General features: G+C 43.0%; 6 protein-coding genes across 6 annotated transcripts; 4 read left to right on the forward strand and 2 right to left on the reverse strand.

Annotated features, from left to right (window-relative positions):
• Positions 1 to 79: 79 nt before the first annotated feature.
• cms1 lies at positions 80 to 1,656 on the reverse strand (the record flags this gene model as incomplete). Its single annotated transcript, XM_064829489.1, has 7 exons — positions 80 to 640; positions 704 to 717; positions 779 to 834; positions 896 to 1,040; positions 1,102 to 1,116; positions 1,178 to 1,348; positions 1,407 to 1,656. 7 exons carry the CDS (start codon positions 1,654 to 1,656, stop codon positions 80 to 82), a joined length of 1,212 nt encoding a protein of 403 aa, XP_064681991.1.
• A 1,163-nt stretch (positions 1,657 to 2,819) lies between these two features.
• On the forward strand, positions 2,820 to 4,592 carry RRP3 (ribosomal RNA processing protein; the record flags this gene model as incomplete). Its single annotated transcript, XM_064829490.1, has 2 exons — positions 2,820 to 2,829; positions 2,899 to 4,592. The coding sequence occupies 2 exons, from the start codon at positions 2,820 to 2,822 to the stop codon at positions 4,590 to 4,592; spliced, it is 1,704 nt and encodes a 567-aa protein (XP_064681992.1).
• Positions 4,593 to 4,721: 129 nt separating this feature from the next.
• Positions 4,722 to 6,747, reverse strand: SCS7_3 (fatty acid alpha-hydroxylase; the record flags this gene model as incomplete). The annotated part of the gene is made up of 2 exons (XM_064829491.1): positions 4,722 to 6,646; positions 6,705 to 6,747. 2 exons carry the CDS (start codon positions 6,745 to 6,747, stop codon positions 4,722 to 4,724), a joined length of 1,968 nt encoding a protein of 655 aa, XP_064681993.1.
• A 1,304-nt stretch (positions 6,748 to 8,051) lies between these two features.
• Positions 8,052 to 8,596, forward strand: sge1_2 (Global transcription regulator sge1; the record flags this gene model as incomplete). The annotated part of the gene is made up of 2 exons (XM_064829492.1): positions 8,052 to 8,072; positions 8,108 to 8,596. The coding sequence occupies 2 exons, from the start codon at positions 8,052 to 8,054 to the stop codon at positions 8,594 to 8,596; spliced, it is 510 nt and encodes a 169-aa protein (XP_064681994.1).
• Positions 8,597 to 9,071: 475 nt separating this feature from the next.
• On the forward strand, positions 9,072 to 12,476 carry ATC70_010273 (uncharacterized protein; the record flags this gene model as incomplete). The annotated part of the gene is made up of 1 exon (XM_064829493.1): positions 9,072 to 12,476. One exon carries the CDS (start codon positions 9,072 to 9,074, stop codon positions 12,474 to 12,476), a length of 3,405 nt encoding a protein of 1,134 aa, XP_064681995.1.
• An 883-nt stretch (positions 12,477 to 13,359) lies between these two features.
• On the forward strand, positions 13,360 to 16,174 carry ATC70_010274 (uncharacterized protein; the record flags this gene model as incomplete). The annotated part of the gene is made up of 6 exons (XM_064829494.1): positions 13,360 to 13,482; positions 13,537 to 13,633; positions 13,695 to 15,184; positions 15,240 to 15,410; positions 15,466 to 15,871; positions 15,924 to 16,174. The coding sequence occupies 6 exons, from the start codon at positions 13,360 to 13,362 to the stop codon at positions 16,172 to 16,174; spliced, it is 2,538 nt and encodes an 845-aa protein (XP_064681996.1).
• Between the last annotated feature and the right edge of the window lie 364 nt (positions 16,175 to 16,538).

Consider the following 16,538-nt stretch of genomic DNA (forward strand, 5'->3'; position numbering starts at 1 on the left):
TATAAGGATAAAGAAAGAGACGTAAATTTTATTTAAATGGAAATAATAAAAAGGGAGAGAGGTGGTGTTTATAGTGGTGTTACAAGGCTTTGAGTGGTTTGAATCTGAAGGCACATGTGTCTGTCTCTGTGGACCACATCTTGACCCAATCAATCGCCATTGCACGCTTATTGCCTTTGCCCCACGTAGGCAGCCACTTTTTCTTTGCATTGTAAAACGCATTGGGAGCATGAGGATCGTCATTCTGCCATGGTTTGCTCTCATCTTCAGGCCAGTAGCCATTGACACCACCCACAGCTAGATTCATAATCAAGTAAAACTCTTGGTCAAAGGGCGCAGAGATGTCGCCGCCCTTCCAAGGGTTCATGGTTGGCTTGGTAAACTCACCACGCTGCCAGGATGTCTTGTCAAAGTCCACTTGCAGAATGGTATCATTGTCCACGTAGGTTCTTAGGCCTTCCTTGGTCCATTCCAAGCCATACGTATGAAAGTCGTCTGCCCAGGTGCTTCCTCGCTTGGCTATTAGTTGCTCGGTAGTCAACAGGTACTTGTTTTGATATGTGTTGGGGCCCCAATGCAAGGTAGACATGATGGTAGATGTGTTGCCATGCGCATAATTGGGGTTGCCCTTTGATTCAAGCTAGTAAGAGTTAGTAGTTAATAAGTCGTGTATATTTCAATCTTGCCCAATGTTTATATTTACAATATCAATCTCGCCTAACAAACGTATATATTACTATTAGTGATTTTGTCACGCATTTGAGCCTTCATTCCTTACCACTCGCAGGCCAGCTACCATAAGCAGAATACTTGGGCAGCATCCAAATGGCAGGCCTATCAACATACGTGCGTTATGTTGGTGACTCACACATACATGTCCTAGAAATCGACTTACCATAGCCAGTCTCCAGTGGGTAATCTTGCCCTCACTTCTACCTTACCATACTTGAGGGTCACCGAGTCAATCGTTCTGATTCTTGCAGACTGAATAGGGTTGATATAGTTACCATCTGCTGCAGCGCCTGATGTTCTTTCACAGCCTACATGTGCCGGTTGTGTTGGTTTAGTTTGTATGCATACAAAAAAAAAAGCTGTGCTTACCATAATTTGAGTTGTCTAAAGGGGGATATGTGAGCAACTCATTGTAAATTATCAAGTACATCAACGTTATACATACCTGTGCAATCCTCAGAGGGAGCTCCTGAATACAGATTCATGCGACCGCCATTCTTGAGCGCTTCTTCACCAATGGTGGCAGATGTCATGGTTGGCTTCAAGTACAGGATACCATCTTCAACAAAACTGTTGGATCTGTTGTTGGTATAGTATTGGAATTCCCAGTTGCCACCTTGTAAATATAATGGTCAGAATACTTGGCCATTGATTATTGACTCTATGATACTCACCTCCACTAAGACTGATTTCATGCTGCCAATTCTTTAAATCAAAGGTATTGAAATGGTCCTCAAAGACAAGGCAATAGTTGTCGTCTGAACCGAGCACTTGAGCTGCAGTAAGGTTTGGATTGCCATCTGCCGCTGATGGTATTGATGCTGCTGTTGAAGATCGCAGAGTGTCATCGAAACGATACTCGAAACCATAGGCGGATGTGGCAAGAGCAGCGATTAAAATACAGTAGGACGAATGGATAAACATGTTTGCTTCTAAGAAAAAGAGAAATCAATGAAAGCGATTCCATCTTATATGAAATGTGTTGTTTATTCATTCCTTCCAACTCGAGCTGTGCAATACAAATAAACAGTATGCTCCATATAAACATCGTTGGCGGGTATACATCTAGTCCAACGAATGCGCCAACAATGGCGGCATGTAGTAATTTAAGCAGTGCTTGATCCTCAAATGTCTATCGCTACAGAATGCACCCTGATGAAGCCACGTCTAGTAACCAGATTGACCTTAGTTGAGCATAATCCACGAGTCTAGAACTGCTGGCATTCTTGATGATAAACATTATAGAAGCAATAGAAACGTGCAACTGTTTGACAAAGCAGGCCGTTCATTATATAGTTCAGATGGCGTCAGTTGATGGCTCGTATCTAAACATGGTAGAGTGTAACCTACAAGCGTTATTTGAAATCTAGTGCTGATGTACTGATGATCCATTGAACCAAGCAGAGCATCATGAATACCGTGCTTGCAAGAAACGCTCCTTCTATATATATATATTTCCCGATCGCTCGCTGGTTGTCATGGATACCTATACAAGCACTGTGAAACATGTCGTATACATGAATCCATAGCATGATGACATTAAGAAAGAAAGAAAGCAAAGCACGAGTTTAATCAATAAATGATGTGCATTGATCGAGTTTCACCCGAGCACTTTTTTTTTTTCATGTTTTTTCCTCCAGACCATCCATGATTGGGATTTGTTCTTGTCGCTATCTTGGGGGTTTTTTACAACAAATTTTCGCAAGATTTCCTCTTTTGCTCTCTTTTCCGAATTCACTTGCTTTTTATCAACAGTTTTGGTATGTATAACAACCCTCACATGGTTTCGTAATTGATGGTACGACCATGCGTTCAACGTTATGGATCGGATATCAATTTTGAAATGGAGAAAGAGAACAATAACTTTTAACTAACCGCTCTCTCTCTCTCGCTCTCTCTTTCTTTCTTTCTCTTTCATTCACTATAAAACAATGATAGTGAACAGAGCAGGCTCATTCAATTGAATCAAGCATATTTATATGTAGGCATATCTGTTAGCCTCAAGGTCTTTTCAGTCATTGACCATTTCAATTAGATACAGCATACAAGCACTTGTATATACAGGAAACAATAACGAATCAGTGGCCATGTCACAAGGTAAGCATTTGCACTCATCACCTCGAAATTGGCACAGACATGTAGAAATTTAATTTTAAAAAATTTAAGGTTTCGATTTACCGACTACAACATCCACAGCATCCACATCTGACATACCAACACGGATAGAGAACAAATGGATCCCTCAGGCTTCAACTAATCTGCTAAAACCACCACAAATCATTGAATACGGTCCACTGCAAGGACAGGCCGGAGACAGCTTCCACGTTGATCTCAACTCACACAATTTAGATGCCAACACACTCAGAATTGCGTTTAATTCTTGTTTCACAACATGTCATTGCACACTAAATACGGTTACTCAAATCATCACACTTCATACGACTGTACCGAGTGCTACAATGGTCGCCTGCAATGACATGTCAAGAATACCTATTTATATAGCGGTTGTACAAGACGAGAAAATACTCGACAGTTGGTTCATCGGCTACTTTAGTTACCACTTGACGAGAAAAAGAGCTTCAACTGAATTCAGCCCCATTGACCTGCATGCTGTCAACGAAGAGTCAAAGCGGCCGAGATCAGGTCCATTCAGTAGTATGGGATATCCAGCTGCTGCTAATGCTACATCGTCTTCACCTTCTCCTCAGCAACAATCAAGCTACTATTCGCTCTCTGCGCAACAACAGCAACAACAACAACAACAACAACAGCAGCAGCAGCAGCAGCAGCAGCAGCAGCAGCAGCATGCGCCCTATGTGGGTCTACCTCCTACACAACCATCTCCAAGACAACAGAGAGAATTTTATGATGATCCATCCATGTACAGCAGCTCCACTAGTACCAATTCCAATGTGGCTGCTGCCGTGGCTGCTGCTGCGGGTGTCTATAATACATCAACGGCCACTGATCCAAATCAATTCCAGTCCTACAATCCCAATTACCCTCCTCTTTCGCAACAACCACAAGAAAGTTATATGATGCCAATCATGAGTTCCATGTCGCAACCAGCTTCTGCTCCTCCGCAACCACAGCCATCACAGTCTGCTCCTCCTCCTTCCATGTCCATCACTACGACAACAGCAACAGTGCCACCCATTCAAATGAAGCCTACCATGCCATTACCTATATCGACTACACCCATTATGTCTCATAGTGCTGTCATGGTGCCCACAGCCTCCTCTGCAGCAGCAGCAGCAGCAGCACAGAAAACATCGCCTACCAGTAATCCTTTTGCCAATCTATTGAACAAGGCAAATCTAATCATTGAAGGCGATTTAGCAGATGTGTTGAAAGATTGGTCATCTGAAGAATGGGAGAACCAGCGTCGATTAATCCAGTTCTATCGAAAGCAGGAGGGCAATAAGGTGACATGTCGTTTTGAAACGTTCCATCTACCAGCAGAAAAGTCCAAGCAGCCTGACATGAACAAGATCATTGTGGTTTCTTGCATCTACTGGAAAGAAAAGAACGAGTATTTTGTCACATCGGTGGATTGTATTTATCTGTTGGAGCATCTGATTGGCGTCAAATTCACAGTGGAAGAAAAGAACCGCATTAGAAGAAACTTGGAGGGATACAAGCCATTGACAGTGAGCAAGCTGAAGCCAGAGTCTGCTGAATTTTTCAAGCTGATCATGGGATTTCCTAATCCAAAGCCGAGAAACATTGAAAAGGACGTCAAGGTGTTTCCGTGGACAACGCTGGGCACAGCGCTGAAAAAGATCATTAGTAAATACACTGCCAGTTACAGCAGCACAGCCAGCGTCAACTACGATTTACTGAATACTGCGGACAGCTAACCTCCATTCTGTTACAAACAACAACAATACAACAACGTACATATTACAATTTCTTTATTTACATACAAATTACTACCTACACCTATATACATACTACAATGCTAATACGTAATAACTACCTTGATTAAACTATGTTACAAACACATTATTTACAACCATATAAGAGGAAATCAGTCGTTTGATTTGCGTCAGATACGGCGCATGCGACGCAAATGCGTAATCAGACTCTTTTCCTATGCTGCTCAGCTTGTTGAACAGCACATGGCTCAGTTCATTGAGATTCTCACTGGCACGTTGTTTGACAGGCACATTGGCTGAACAAGACAGCATTCTCAGTATATCCAGACACATGGTAATCCAGTGCAACTCGATCGCACACGGCATCACCGCAAACAGGGTCTTGAATATCTTGCTGGCTGCATCAGAGCAGATGGATGTGATAATGAGCGCTCTGTCGCCATCAATCCTAGAAAAGGCGGCTGCTGTCAAGTCCGTTTCATTTGGCTTTTGCATGGTGCGAGACTGGAAGTTCATCCAGTAGATGTAGAACACGAGGTTGAATCGAAGCACGCTGACATTGTCGCACGCTTCCACACACTTGGGATCAATCAATCGATAGGGGCCTGACCCCAGTCGCAGTGGCTCGGGTATGCTGTCCCATAGTTGCATCAATGTGTATTCCAGGCACTGAATGATATGAGAAGGCACTGCATCAATCACGCCCGCCATCAGTCGAAGGCCCAAGATCTCTGTGTCAGTGCCAGCTGAATGTGTGGTGAGTCGAGATACGTACTGATAGCATAGCGCGGCTTTGGTCAGACGGTCGTCCAGCACTTCGCAGGGCAACAAGGACGGCAGGGCAACGTCCAAATGATGCGCAATGTTGGAGAAATCAGTGACGCCATCGTAAGCCATGCTAAAGTTGAACTCTACGAATCGAGCAGCAAAGAACAGCCGTTTCCATACTTCTGCGTTGATCATGTTCTCCAAGGTATCAGGCAACGTGCGGTGCAAATACGTCGATTTTAGTTGAATCACAAGCTGCCAGCATAGGCTAGACTGTATTCGAGCTTCTTTGCCTTTCAACGTCAGTATGCTGATACCGCACATGACATACAGTGCGAGACAGGCATCAATAGAGGGTTCGCCATCAAACAATGCGTCTTGCAGCAGCTCTTTGGCTTCCAATCGGCAATATTCGGCAAACTGCACTCTGGAGAACGAGAATTCAGTTATTTCAATATGTGTACATGCTGAATAGGCGACATAGGATGCCACCACAGTAGCCAGCAGTCCATCTGGGTTTCTTTGCAGCTGTGGATAGTGCCATGTGTGAATAAAAATGGGTTTCAGTAACGCATAGCAGTTAAAGTACACTTTGATCATTTGCAATTTCAGGTATCGTATCTGCTTCTGTAAAATGGCTGGATCCACATGTTCGGGTAGGGGCGGCGGCGGAGGCTCTTGCTGTATGCTAAAGACAGATCGAAACGCTGCTTCCACTGCTAGTGATTTGTGGGTGACCGCGAGTAGTTGCTTAGGATTCCGTCTTTCTGAGAAATCTTGGTGGCCTGGTAGTTTATCGCCATAGATAAAGACAGAGAAGGCCTCCTTGATAAAAAAGGATAGATCAGACATGGATTGGATTGATGTTTGCAATTGAATTCCCCGATGATTATTGGATATGGTTAGTTGCCATGTGGAAGAAGATGATGTTGATGATGCTGATGGTGCTGTTGAATGTGTGAGTGGGAGTAGTGATTTTATGTGCTGACACTGAGAGGGGTCAAGACATTGACAAGGTATTGGGGAATTGCTGTTGGAGCTCTTTTGGAGCTGTGCTAATTGCAATTGTATCAAGTCTGCTTCCTGATTCAAGCACCAAATCGTATCAAACAGTTTGTTTCGTTTTGCTGGAGATATGCTTGTTTTAATTAACTTTGTTGGCTTCTCGGTCAGCTTGAATATACACTCCAAATTGAGTTTGCTACAGCGTTCACATATCGAATTATTCACATTGACACATTTCCTTCGATGTGTTCGACAATTTTCACCTAATGTTTCAATGTTAGTGTTCGTCAAGCACGCCCTTTTCCTTCCAATTCATCTTACATGGCTTATTTCTCTTTTGTCTAGTGCTGAATGTGTCCTTCATTATTCTAATAAAACAGAAAAAAAAAAAAAAAAAAAAAAAAGAAAGAAACCAACAATCTGGAATTTTGGGAAGCCTAATAGCTGGTGGTTGATGGTTTGATTTTACAACCTCCGAACGTTAGACCCTAAATGTTCGAGAACACTTCCATTCAACACACCCTTTCCCACCACAACAGAAAGCCTGTCCCTGATTGACCCCTCTCACATGGTTAAATACAAGTCTTACACATTATCTGATCCTATTATACCGCAATATCTAAGGTTTAAATCTACTCCAATTAGGACATTTGTGCAAGAGATAATATTCATATTTTTCATCATAAATTTGATTAGGTAATGGAAATTCAGCAAAAAAAAAATTGGTAAAAAGAAGTCCATGTGTTGATGACTCTTCCTTGCATCAGGAGAGGCTCATTCAATTGAGTAATGTTAGCATTGGGCTTCTTGGAAGACATCTTTCGCTTTCCATGGATGCTCAATTGCTGGCTCCTTTGTTAAAATCAACAGAGTCCTTTTGGGCATTGCAATTTGTTTGCCTCCTGACATTGATCTCATTACTGGTGCCTTAAAAAAAAAGACCCTATCTAGGTTTGACCATCAGGGACTGCATGTTTCAAATAAGATACAGTTTTTAGTCTTGCCCAATAGTGATGGATTGTATCTACCTGACTAGACCCTTAGTTGAGTCGTACGATGGCGGCTAAGTACGACTGGATCCACTTAGATTACTACCTACTCTAATAGGATAGTAAAAGTGATAAATCGTCTGTCCTAGCCAATGCTCAGCGAGAACCCTGCATGATCTTGTAGTTGGATTATTTGATGTACATCTTGTTGATTTGCAACATGATGCTGATAACATAAGGTAGTGGCGAGCATTGCAATTTGATGCTGAGGCTTCAAACTAATGACTCTATATTATTGCCTTTTCTCATAAACAGCTTCGCTAATTCTACGGAGACTATCAAATTAAGGTGGCAATCTTGCATTTAGCATTTGGATGACACGGTAATAAGTCTTTCGAATGTTATACATCGCAACGATGACTATATAATGGGAGGAAGCGCGAGGCCGTTGACTATATAGAATGTTGTAAAAGTCTAGAGTAAGGAGAGGATGGTAGAAATCATTAATGGTTACCGTGGGTCAGAGCCTCTGCCTTTATGATGAGAAGGCATCCATTTTGGCTGCCAAAATCAATTCAAACTCAGATTATATTTTCTGTTCAAGATTGGACAGATATCGTCTTTTGTCGACTTCTTTAATTTATTTTTTCTGGACATGTGGTGAAGAACTGCAGTCGCAATGACAACCCAAACAAGGTCCGTGCGGTGGAAAACACTCCTGCCAAACCCCGAAAGGGCTCTCAGGTGGCCAAAGAGGGTAAAAAGGGTACTCAGGGTGGCTCCAAAGTAACTCCTGGTGGTGCTCCAGTTGGAAACAAAGGTAATGCCCAAGGAAAAGGCCAGGATGTTGCATCTGGTGGTTCCCAAGGTGATTCCGATAATCGAATTGCTGCTACCCAGCAAGGTAGCACTCAAGGTGACGCTGATAGTCAAACAGGTGCTAGAAAGCAGGTAGTTGATAGAGATGTTCAAATGGATGATCTTCCAAAACTCCAAGTTAAAGAAGTCGATGGGAAAGGGGCTTCCAATGATATTATCATGTACGACTCTTCTACCCATTCTGCTAATGAACGAGAGGAGCGCCCTGAACGCCCTGCGAAGAAGATCGGTAAATTTAATGGCGCGGATGATGTTAGTTCTGCCAAACAACAAGCTGCATCTAATGAAGTAGAGACTGGACACCAACTCGGCTTGACAGGCCCTCCTTCACCTCCCCAACATTAATATGATTAATCAGCAAAATACAGTGAAAATAGCCACCCTCAATTGCCGTGGCCTAAAAAAAACAGATAACGCCAAAAAAAGACAACAATTTATTAGATATCTTCGAACATTAGGATATGACATCTTAGTGCTTCAAGAAACACATGCAACAGACAACACATTTATAGACATACTCAACACTCAATTTACTTGCAAGTCGAGTCTTTGGACTCAACATTGCGGCATCATTTCCCTCAACACTCACTACTCACTCAAACACATCTCAGAAGGCATTGATGGGGGTCGATTTATCTTGGCTTCCCTTCATCTTACTCGAGACCTGGAAAATTCACCCAATTCACCACCAATAGCAACAATACTTAATATTTACGGTCGTGCGTCCGCTCACACCGACCGATCAGCGTTCTATTCAGAACTCATTGGCACACAAATTGTCAAAGAAACTATTACTACTACAACAAACACCGTCTTTATCATGGGAGACTTCAACTACCAGTACAAGGATCGTCGAGTCGATGGCACCCTCACCAGTGCACCAGTAGAATGGACCGATCTACTCGATGATTACTTTATTGACGTTTTTGGGGAAGACAAACACAACACATGGCATAGTGGAAGCAATTCAGGGATTCTGGATTACATCTTTTGTAGTTCAAACGCCCATCATCTAGTCACTAGCACCAACCAGCAGTATCTGTCTCCTGCCTGGACCGACCATGAACTCTTGGGATTCTCTTTTCGATATCAAGATGCGAATGGCCGTGGCCCTGGTAACTGGAAGGCAAATCCGTTCTTAGCTTGCAACAAAACATTTAGGAAGGCATTGGCAGAATTCCTCATTGATAGTGAGGCGCGTCTGGCAGAAATCAAGCGTTTCTCCACTCCCCAACAACAATGGGATTGGATCAAAGCCGAAGTAAAGATGTTTATCAAACAGTATCAAATGGAGGATTTGAACTGGCGGAAACAACAGCTACACCGACTGCTATCAAAGAGAAACAAGATGATGCGGCATAAGAAGACAAGAGGCTTGGTGTTTCAAGGCTTGGACACGGTTAATCAACAGATTCAATCTCTCCAGCACTCTCTTGCAGAAATAGAGATCTTGAAGGCAGGAAAATTTTGGCGGGAACATGGTGAGAAATCTCCAGGCTTCCTGAAGCGCTCTGTGGTGTCTCGAGAAAATCGTCGTTCAATTGTGGAACTCAGGAACCCTACAACTGGCGATCTATGTCAAGATCAACCTAGCATCTCCAACATTGCTACCAACTTTTACACCTCACTGTTCACACCGGAGGCTCTGGATTCAACCTCCCTCAGTGTTATAATTCGCAACATCCCAGGTCATTTGAAGCTCAACAGCGAGCAGCAGGAATCATTGATGATGCCGATTGATGTGGAGGAACTCTTGACCGATAGCAAGCAGACTCGTCGTTTGAGTAGTCCTGGACCTGATGGATTACCTTATGAAATCCTGTACTTGGTAATGAAATTTCCACCGTTCCATGATCTCATCCAATTAGTCTACAATGAAGCTTTAAAGAAGGGTAAGTTCCCGCCATCTTGGAACGAATCCGTCATGTGTCTGCTTTACAAGAAAGGCGATCCAGCTGAAATGAAGAACTACCGTCCTCTGTCTCTGGCTAATTCAGACTACAAGCTCTTCACTCGCAATATCAACCGTCGAATCATGGAAGTCTCTTCCAACTTGATCAGCCGACATCAGCTTGGGTTTATTCCTGGTCGATTCATTGCTGAAAATGGAATGATCTGCCAGCTCCTAATGGAAGATGCTCAACGGAAATGGTCCATCGCTGAACAACAGGAAAATGATTCTTCCTTTAACACTTTGGATTATGACATCGGTCTTCTTCTGGATCAAGAAAAGGCATACGATCGGGTGAACTTGGAATATTTGAGGAAGGTATTGGGGAAATTTGGGTTTCCTCGCCCTATTATCAAGTGTATCTCCAAGTTGATGGGTGACAACCTCATACGTATCAACATCAATGGCCATCTGTCAACTGAAGTGGCGAAACTTCGAGGCTTGAAGCAGGGGGATCCTCTCTCTCCTGTACTGTACAACTTGGCATTTGAACCTTTTCTGCTTGCAATCCTGCATGATCGCCAATTTCAAGGCTACTTGATGGGTACTGCACGAACAAAACTCCTGTGCTATGCTGATGACGCTTTGGTGTTTATCCATGACTCCAATGATTTGACTCGGTTACAGCTCCATATGGCTCGTTACTGTGCTGCCTCCAACGCCAAGTTCAATAATGCCAAGGTGGAAGCCTTTTCAGTGTCTGGTCGGGATACATGGGATATGTGGGATGGTCCATTATCACAAATGGGTATCACACATCTCCATTCTGTTGAGGACGATGAACCGTTGACCTATCTGGGATTTCCTCTCGTCCAAAGTAGGATTCAGCGAGTTCACTTTATGGGTGCTTTGGTAACAAAGATCAAAACTGCCATCCAGATTCATTCTGGTCGCTCCCTGTCGGTCGTTGGAAAGGCTACAGTGCTGAACTCTCTTTTGCTCTCCAAGCTATGGTACATCCTGCGTGTTACGCCTTTGACTCAAGCTGACTTCAAGCAGCTGCGTTCTCTGGCTATTCAGTTCTTGAGAAGAAACATCTTCCCCGTCATCCCTTGGAAGGTGTGGACTCTACCAAAGGACAAAGGTGGTCTCGGTGTTGTAGACATCCAAATACAAGCTTCAGCTTTGTATTTTCGTTGGCTCCACCCATTACTGGTTCAAGATCAAGATGTCATAGATTCCCATCCTGTGTCGTACCTCTTAAGCTACCACATTCGCAATGTTAATGGTTACCCCCACCATCAAATCCCGCTGCTATTTCCCTCTGCTCGTCGTACTAAGGGGTTGAAAAAGCAACGCACGGGAACTGTCGATATGTTATATCGTACAGTTGACTATCTTCCTAAGTCGTTTGATGCGGCACCGATCAATTCTGCAACTGCCATGGCTCTTCCATTACAGGCGGCTTTCTATGTTCCTCCATCCTCCTCACTGGTTGTTCCTCTTAAAGTCAAAGAGATGATGGTTTCTGATGTATTTCAGTACGATGCCCGGCTTAACTTTGTACATTGGAGAGACACTCGTGACCCTTCCCTCCTCAGGTGGAAGAGAGCTCCTTCAACAGTGTTCAGAGGCCTCGCATCTGGCACTCTTAAATTCCAACCCTACTTCCTCCCAGTGTGTAATCCAGCCCCTGTAGTAGATCCTGGAGTCTCTTTTGCGCCGCTGGTGGATCAATTTTGTCTGCACGATGGCCAATCTCTTAGAAACGCTCAGGCTTCCGCCAAAACATTTCGTCTGTCTGTACTGTCGTCGGCGGAACAGCCCTTGGTCTTGCAAAATGTCTCTGCTGCTAATTGGAAATTCTTTTGGTCCCTGTCTCTTACCTACATTCAACGTAATGTGATATACCGATTCATCGCAGGCTGTATCCCTTCTAGAAGCAGATTACACTACATGATGCCTGCATTTTTCGAGTCCCACAATTGTCCTGTCTGCTTGTCCCCCAATGAAACTGCCAGCCACCTGCTCTTTGACTGTCCATCCAAAGAAAAGGTATGGCAAGGCGTCATTTTTGAGTTCCTATGGCCCACCACGTCCATCACTGACATCAAAGAGGCTCTTCTGTCCCTGGACTTTTCAGATATCTGGTACTCCCAAGTCAAAGGCATCCATCCATACAGAATCCTACTCATCACCCTGTCTCAAATATGGCTAGCCCATATGCGCTTTGTTTTTGACGGCACTATCTTTGTCCCTGAGGCAATTCTGGTACATATCCACTCCACTGTCCGACAGACAGTGGATGAAGATCAAATCCATTCCCTCTTGTAATTTAGATAGTTAGATAGTTCCTTTTGTTAGTTTAGTTTAGTTTCCATTTATATTTATATTTTTTTCATTTCTCAATTGCACCCGCCTCTTCACTCTGACCTATTACTCTTAGTGTACGCGGCTCAATCAATAAACACAATTTAAAAAAAAAAAAAAAAAAATTATTTTTTGATATTCGACTATATAAACTGTAATGATCACCCTACGCTTCCTAATACATTCATGGAGCACTTTTCAAGGCGCTTCCAATGGTGCTAATTGTAGTAGATGTTTAGAATAAGATTATTGAGCAGTTTGGTAAAATTTGAAATGAGGGTTTTAGCCAAAATATCGAGATTTTGCATGTAAAAGCCTCACTAAAATGGTTTCAGAGGCTACTTTAGACCGCAAGAAACATCTTGATCCTAAACATGCTATAGTAAAAGCCTTCATTTTGGAGGTTAAAAACGCGATCGTTTGATTTTCGGTGAAAACCATGAGGGGTACCTCATGGTTTTTGGTCGATTTTTGACGATATTTTTTGGGTCATCAAAAATTTGAGTAAAGGTGTCAGGAAGTTGGTGTTAGCTTATAGCAATTATGTAGTGCTATTCCTGCGGTCTAAAACGGCCTCTAACACGAGAAATCACGGCTGAAGTGAATTCAAATTTTGCTGCAATTTGCATACTTTGAGAAGAAGGAGTCAATCTAAATACGCTGTTGGCCTGTATATGGATTGTCCCCATTGATATAGCCGTGTTATATATGACATTCTCGGCCAGCGAGTGATAGGCCATCATTGGTCGAATCAAAACGCGAAAACGCGATATAACAGCAACAGAATTATTTTATACTTTTTCATGCGTTCTTTCTTTTATACCAAATTGCCATTCACGATAGCAAGATGGAGCCCGAGTCATTTGGATTTCCATTTGAACCCTATTCGATACAGAAAGATTTCATGACAGAGCTGTACAAAGTGCTATCAGATGGAAAGATTGGGATATTCGAGAGTCCAACTGGCACTGTAAGTAGACATCGCGGCCTATGTGTAAAGTGAGCTGATAACAAGTGAATACAGGGTAAATCTTTGAGCCTCATCTGTGGATCGTTGAAATGGCTAAAGGATTGCGACGAAAAGGGTCTGGAGGTCCCTGAATTGACTGTTCAACCCAAAGGTAAGTATCTAGCGAAAAGGAAGCAGAAATAGCACAGAATAACACAATCAAATTCATCCAGCAAACCAACCAGACTGGATCACCGCACTGCACCAGCAAACTACCAACAGCAAAAAGCAGATGGAATTAGAGAAAAGGAAAGCAGAGTTTAAGAAGCGAATTGACCGAGTGCGAGAAAAAGAGAACCAGGAGATGTTTGAATTAGCAACCAAGGATAGAAGCAAAAAGCGATTCAAACGTGGTGCGCAAGACAAGACAGAGAAAGCCGACGATGAGTTTTTGCTAGATGATTACGAGAGTGATGATGAAAAGAAGACTGGAAACAAGACAGATACCAAATCCAACCTATCCAAAGAAGTGCAAGATTTGTTGGCTAAATTCGAATCTAAAAAGAAACCTTCTATTGGATATGGCGATGATGAGGATGACGAGGATGATGCTTTGCTAGAGGAACAAGTCAAGATCTACTACGCTTCCAGAACCCATTCCCAGCTCTCACAGTTTGTACATGAAGTCAGCAAGACAGTCTATGCCAGAGACATATACGAAGTGTCGCTTGCCTCGAGAAAAAACCTGTGTATCAACCCTGATGTGAATAAGCTCGGGCATGTCAACAAGATCAACGAGGCCTGTTTGGACCTGCAAAAGAAGGGATCAAAAAAGGGGCCATGCAAGTATTTACCTGCTGGAGACAATACGGCAAAATGGAACGAGTTTCGAGACCACGCATTAGCCCAAGTGCGCGATATTGAGGATTTAGTGACAGTGGGGGAGACACTATCCACATGTCCTTACTATGGATCCAGAAATACTGTGAAATCTGCCAGATTGGTTGTGCTGCCGTACCAGCATCTGCTCCATGCTAGCACACGGGAATCTCTGGGCATCTCCTTGAAAAACAACATTGTCATTATCGATGAAGCACACAATCTGATGGAAACCATGACATCTATCTACACCGTATCACTTTCACTGCACCAAATTCAGCTGGCCTGGAACCAACTCAACTTGTACATTCAAAAATATAGATCACGACTGCTAGGAAAGAATGTAGTGTATATCAAGCAGATCCTAAACATCATCAAAATCCTAGTTCGCCATTTGACTCCAAAAGACGAAGCACAACGCAAAGATTCTGTGATGCGAGTAAATGACTTTCTTCATGCTGCATCAATTGACCACATCAACATGTTCAAGATTCAAAACTACTTGCTAGTCAGCAGCCTTGCTCGCAAGTTAAATGGTTTTATCGACAAGGCAAGAGAAAAGGAGGAGGAAGACAGGCAAAAGGAGCTCCTAAAGAATCCCAAAGCAACACCTGCCAAACCCTCACCGTCATTGACTTCCTCCACATTGACCCTCACGCAGATTGAAAGCTTCTTGATGGCATTGACCAACCCAGACAAGGATGGGCGTATTGTTACAAGCTTTGGCAATGCAGAGAATCCAGGTGTAACGATCAAGTACATGTTGTTGAATCCAGCCGATGCTTTTCAGCCTATTGTGGACCAAGCCAGAAGCATTATTTTAGCAGGTGGTACCATGGAGCCAGTAAGTGGGAGTTGTGTAGTGTGAAGGTGGAGAGACACTGACTGTTTGCATGTAGATTTCAGATTTCTTAAACCATCTATTTCCCTCTGTACCTGAATCCAAGATTGCCCATTTTACATGTGGTCATATTATACCCCCCACCAATCTTGCCACTATCACATTGGACGCAGGGCCAACTGGGCAGCCACTGATATTCAACTACGAAAGCAGACAAGATACGAAATTGGTAAAATATATAGCTGCAACGAAATAACAGGTGCTGATTGATTCAAAATCACTAGATGGATGAAGTAGGCAATACCATTGCTAATTTGTGCAATGTCATCCCCGATGGTATTGTGTGCTTCTTTCCCAGTTTCACCTATCTGGAGCAAGTGTACAAGCGATGGGAAACCGCTGAAAATGGTGCCATACTCCAGCGCATTGAAAAGAAGAAAAGAGTGTTTAAAGAGCCCAGAGAGAGCAATCAAGTAGAGACGACATTGCGAGACTACGCCATGCAGATCGATTCACCCGACAAAAGTATAGGAGCACTCTTGCTGTGTGTAGTGAATGGTAAGATGTCTGAGGGTATCAACTTTTCAGACAGCTTGGGCCGTGGTGTCATTATGATTGGACTCCCCTTTGCCAACAGAGGATCTGTCGAGTTGATGGAAAAAATGAAATACGCTCAACAGTACTCGGCAAGTAAAACCTGCTTTAGAAGGCTGAGCCAAACACTAATAAGTTCAATAGAAAGGAAATGCAAATGCAGGCACTGAATACTACGAAAACCTGTGTATGCGCGGTGTCAATCAATCCATCGGTCGTGCCATTCGTCATCGAGGAGACTATGCTACTATCATTTTACTGGACAAAAGATATGCTACACCACGTATTGGCAAGAAGCTACCCAAATGGATTGGAGAGCATGTAGAGCATGTGGATAAATTTGGCTTGATTATGAGCAAAACGTCGAAATTCTTTAGAGAAAAAAAAAGGTTTAGCTAATAAATGTGTCGTGTCAAAATAATGATGTTGAGTCAGTCTAATGGCGCCATGTCAATGGAAATTCATGCAATCCATGTAGTTTCATGGTACGTTTTCCACTGTTGTGGGTTGCTTCCTCAACAGTTTTTCTTTTTCTTTCTGTTTAAACCCTAAATACTCAATCTCATCTTACCCTAATGCAGACCATGACGATCATCCATAGATTCTGCTGACGATCTTTGTTTTTGCATAGAAGATGAATGACATCTGCATGAGTCTATTGTGATATTCCCCGGCAAAGCACAGCATTGTATCATTGCAGACGTTCGGGAGTATATTCGCTTGCATGCTTACTCGACTTTAGAAACAAAACTGTCATTTATGT

Source organism: Mucor velutinosus (genome assembly GCF_035048745.1).
Source record: "Mucor velutinosus strain NIH1002 chromosome Unknown tig00001564, whole genome shotgun sequence".
NCBI lineage: Eukaryota > Fungi > Mucoromycota > Mucoromycetes > Mucorales > Mucoraceae > Mucor > Mucor velutinosus.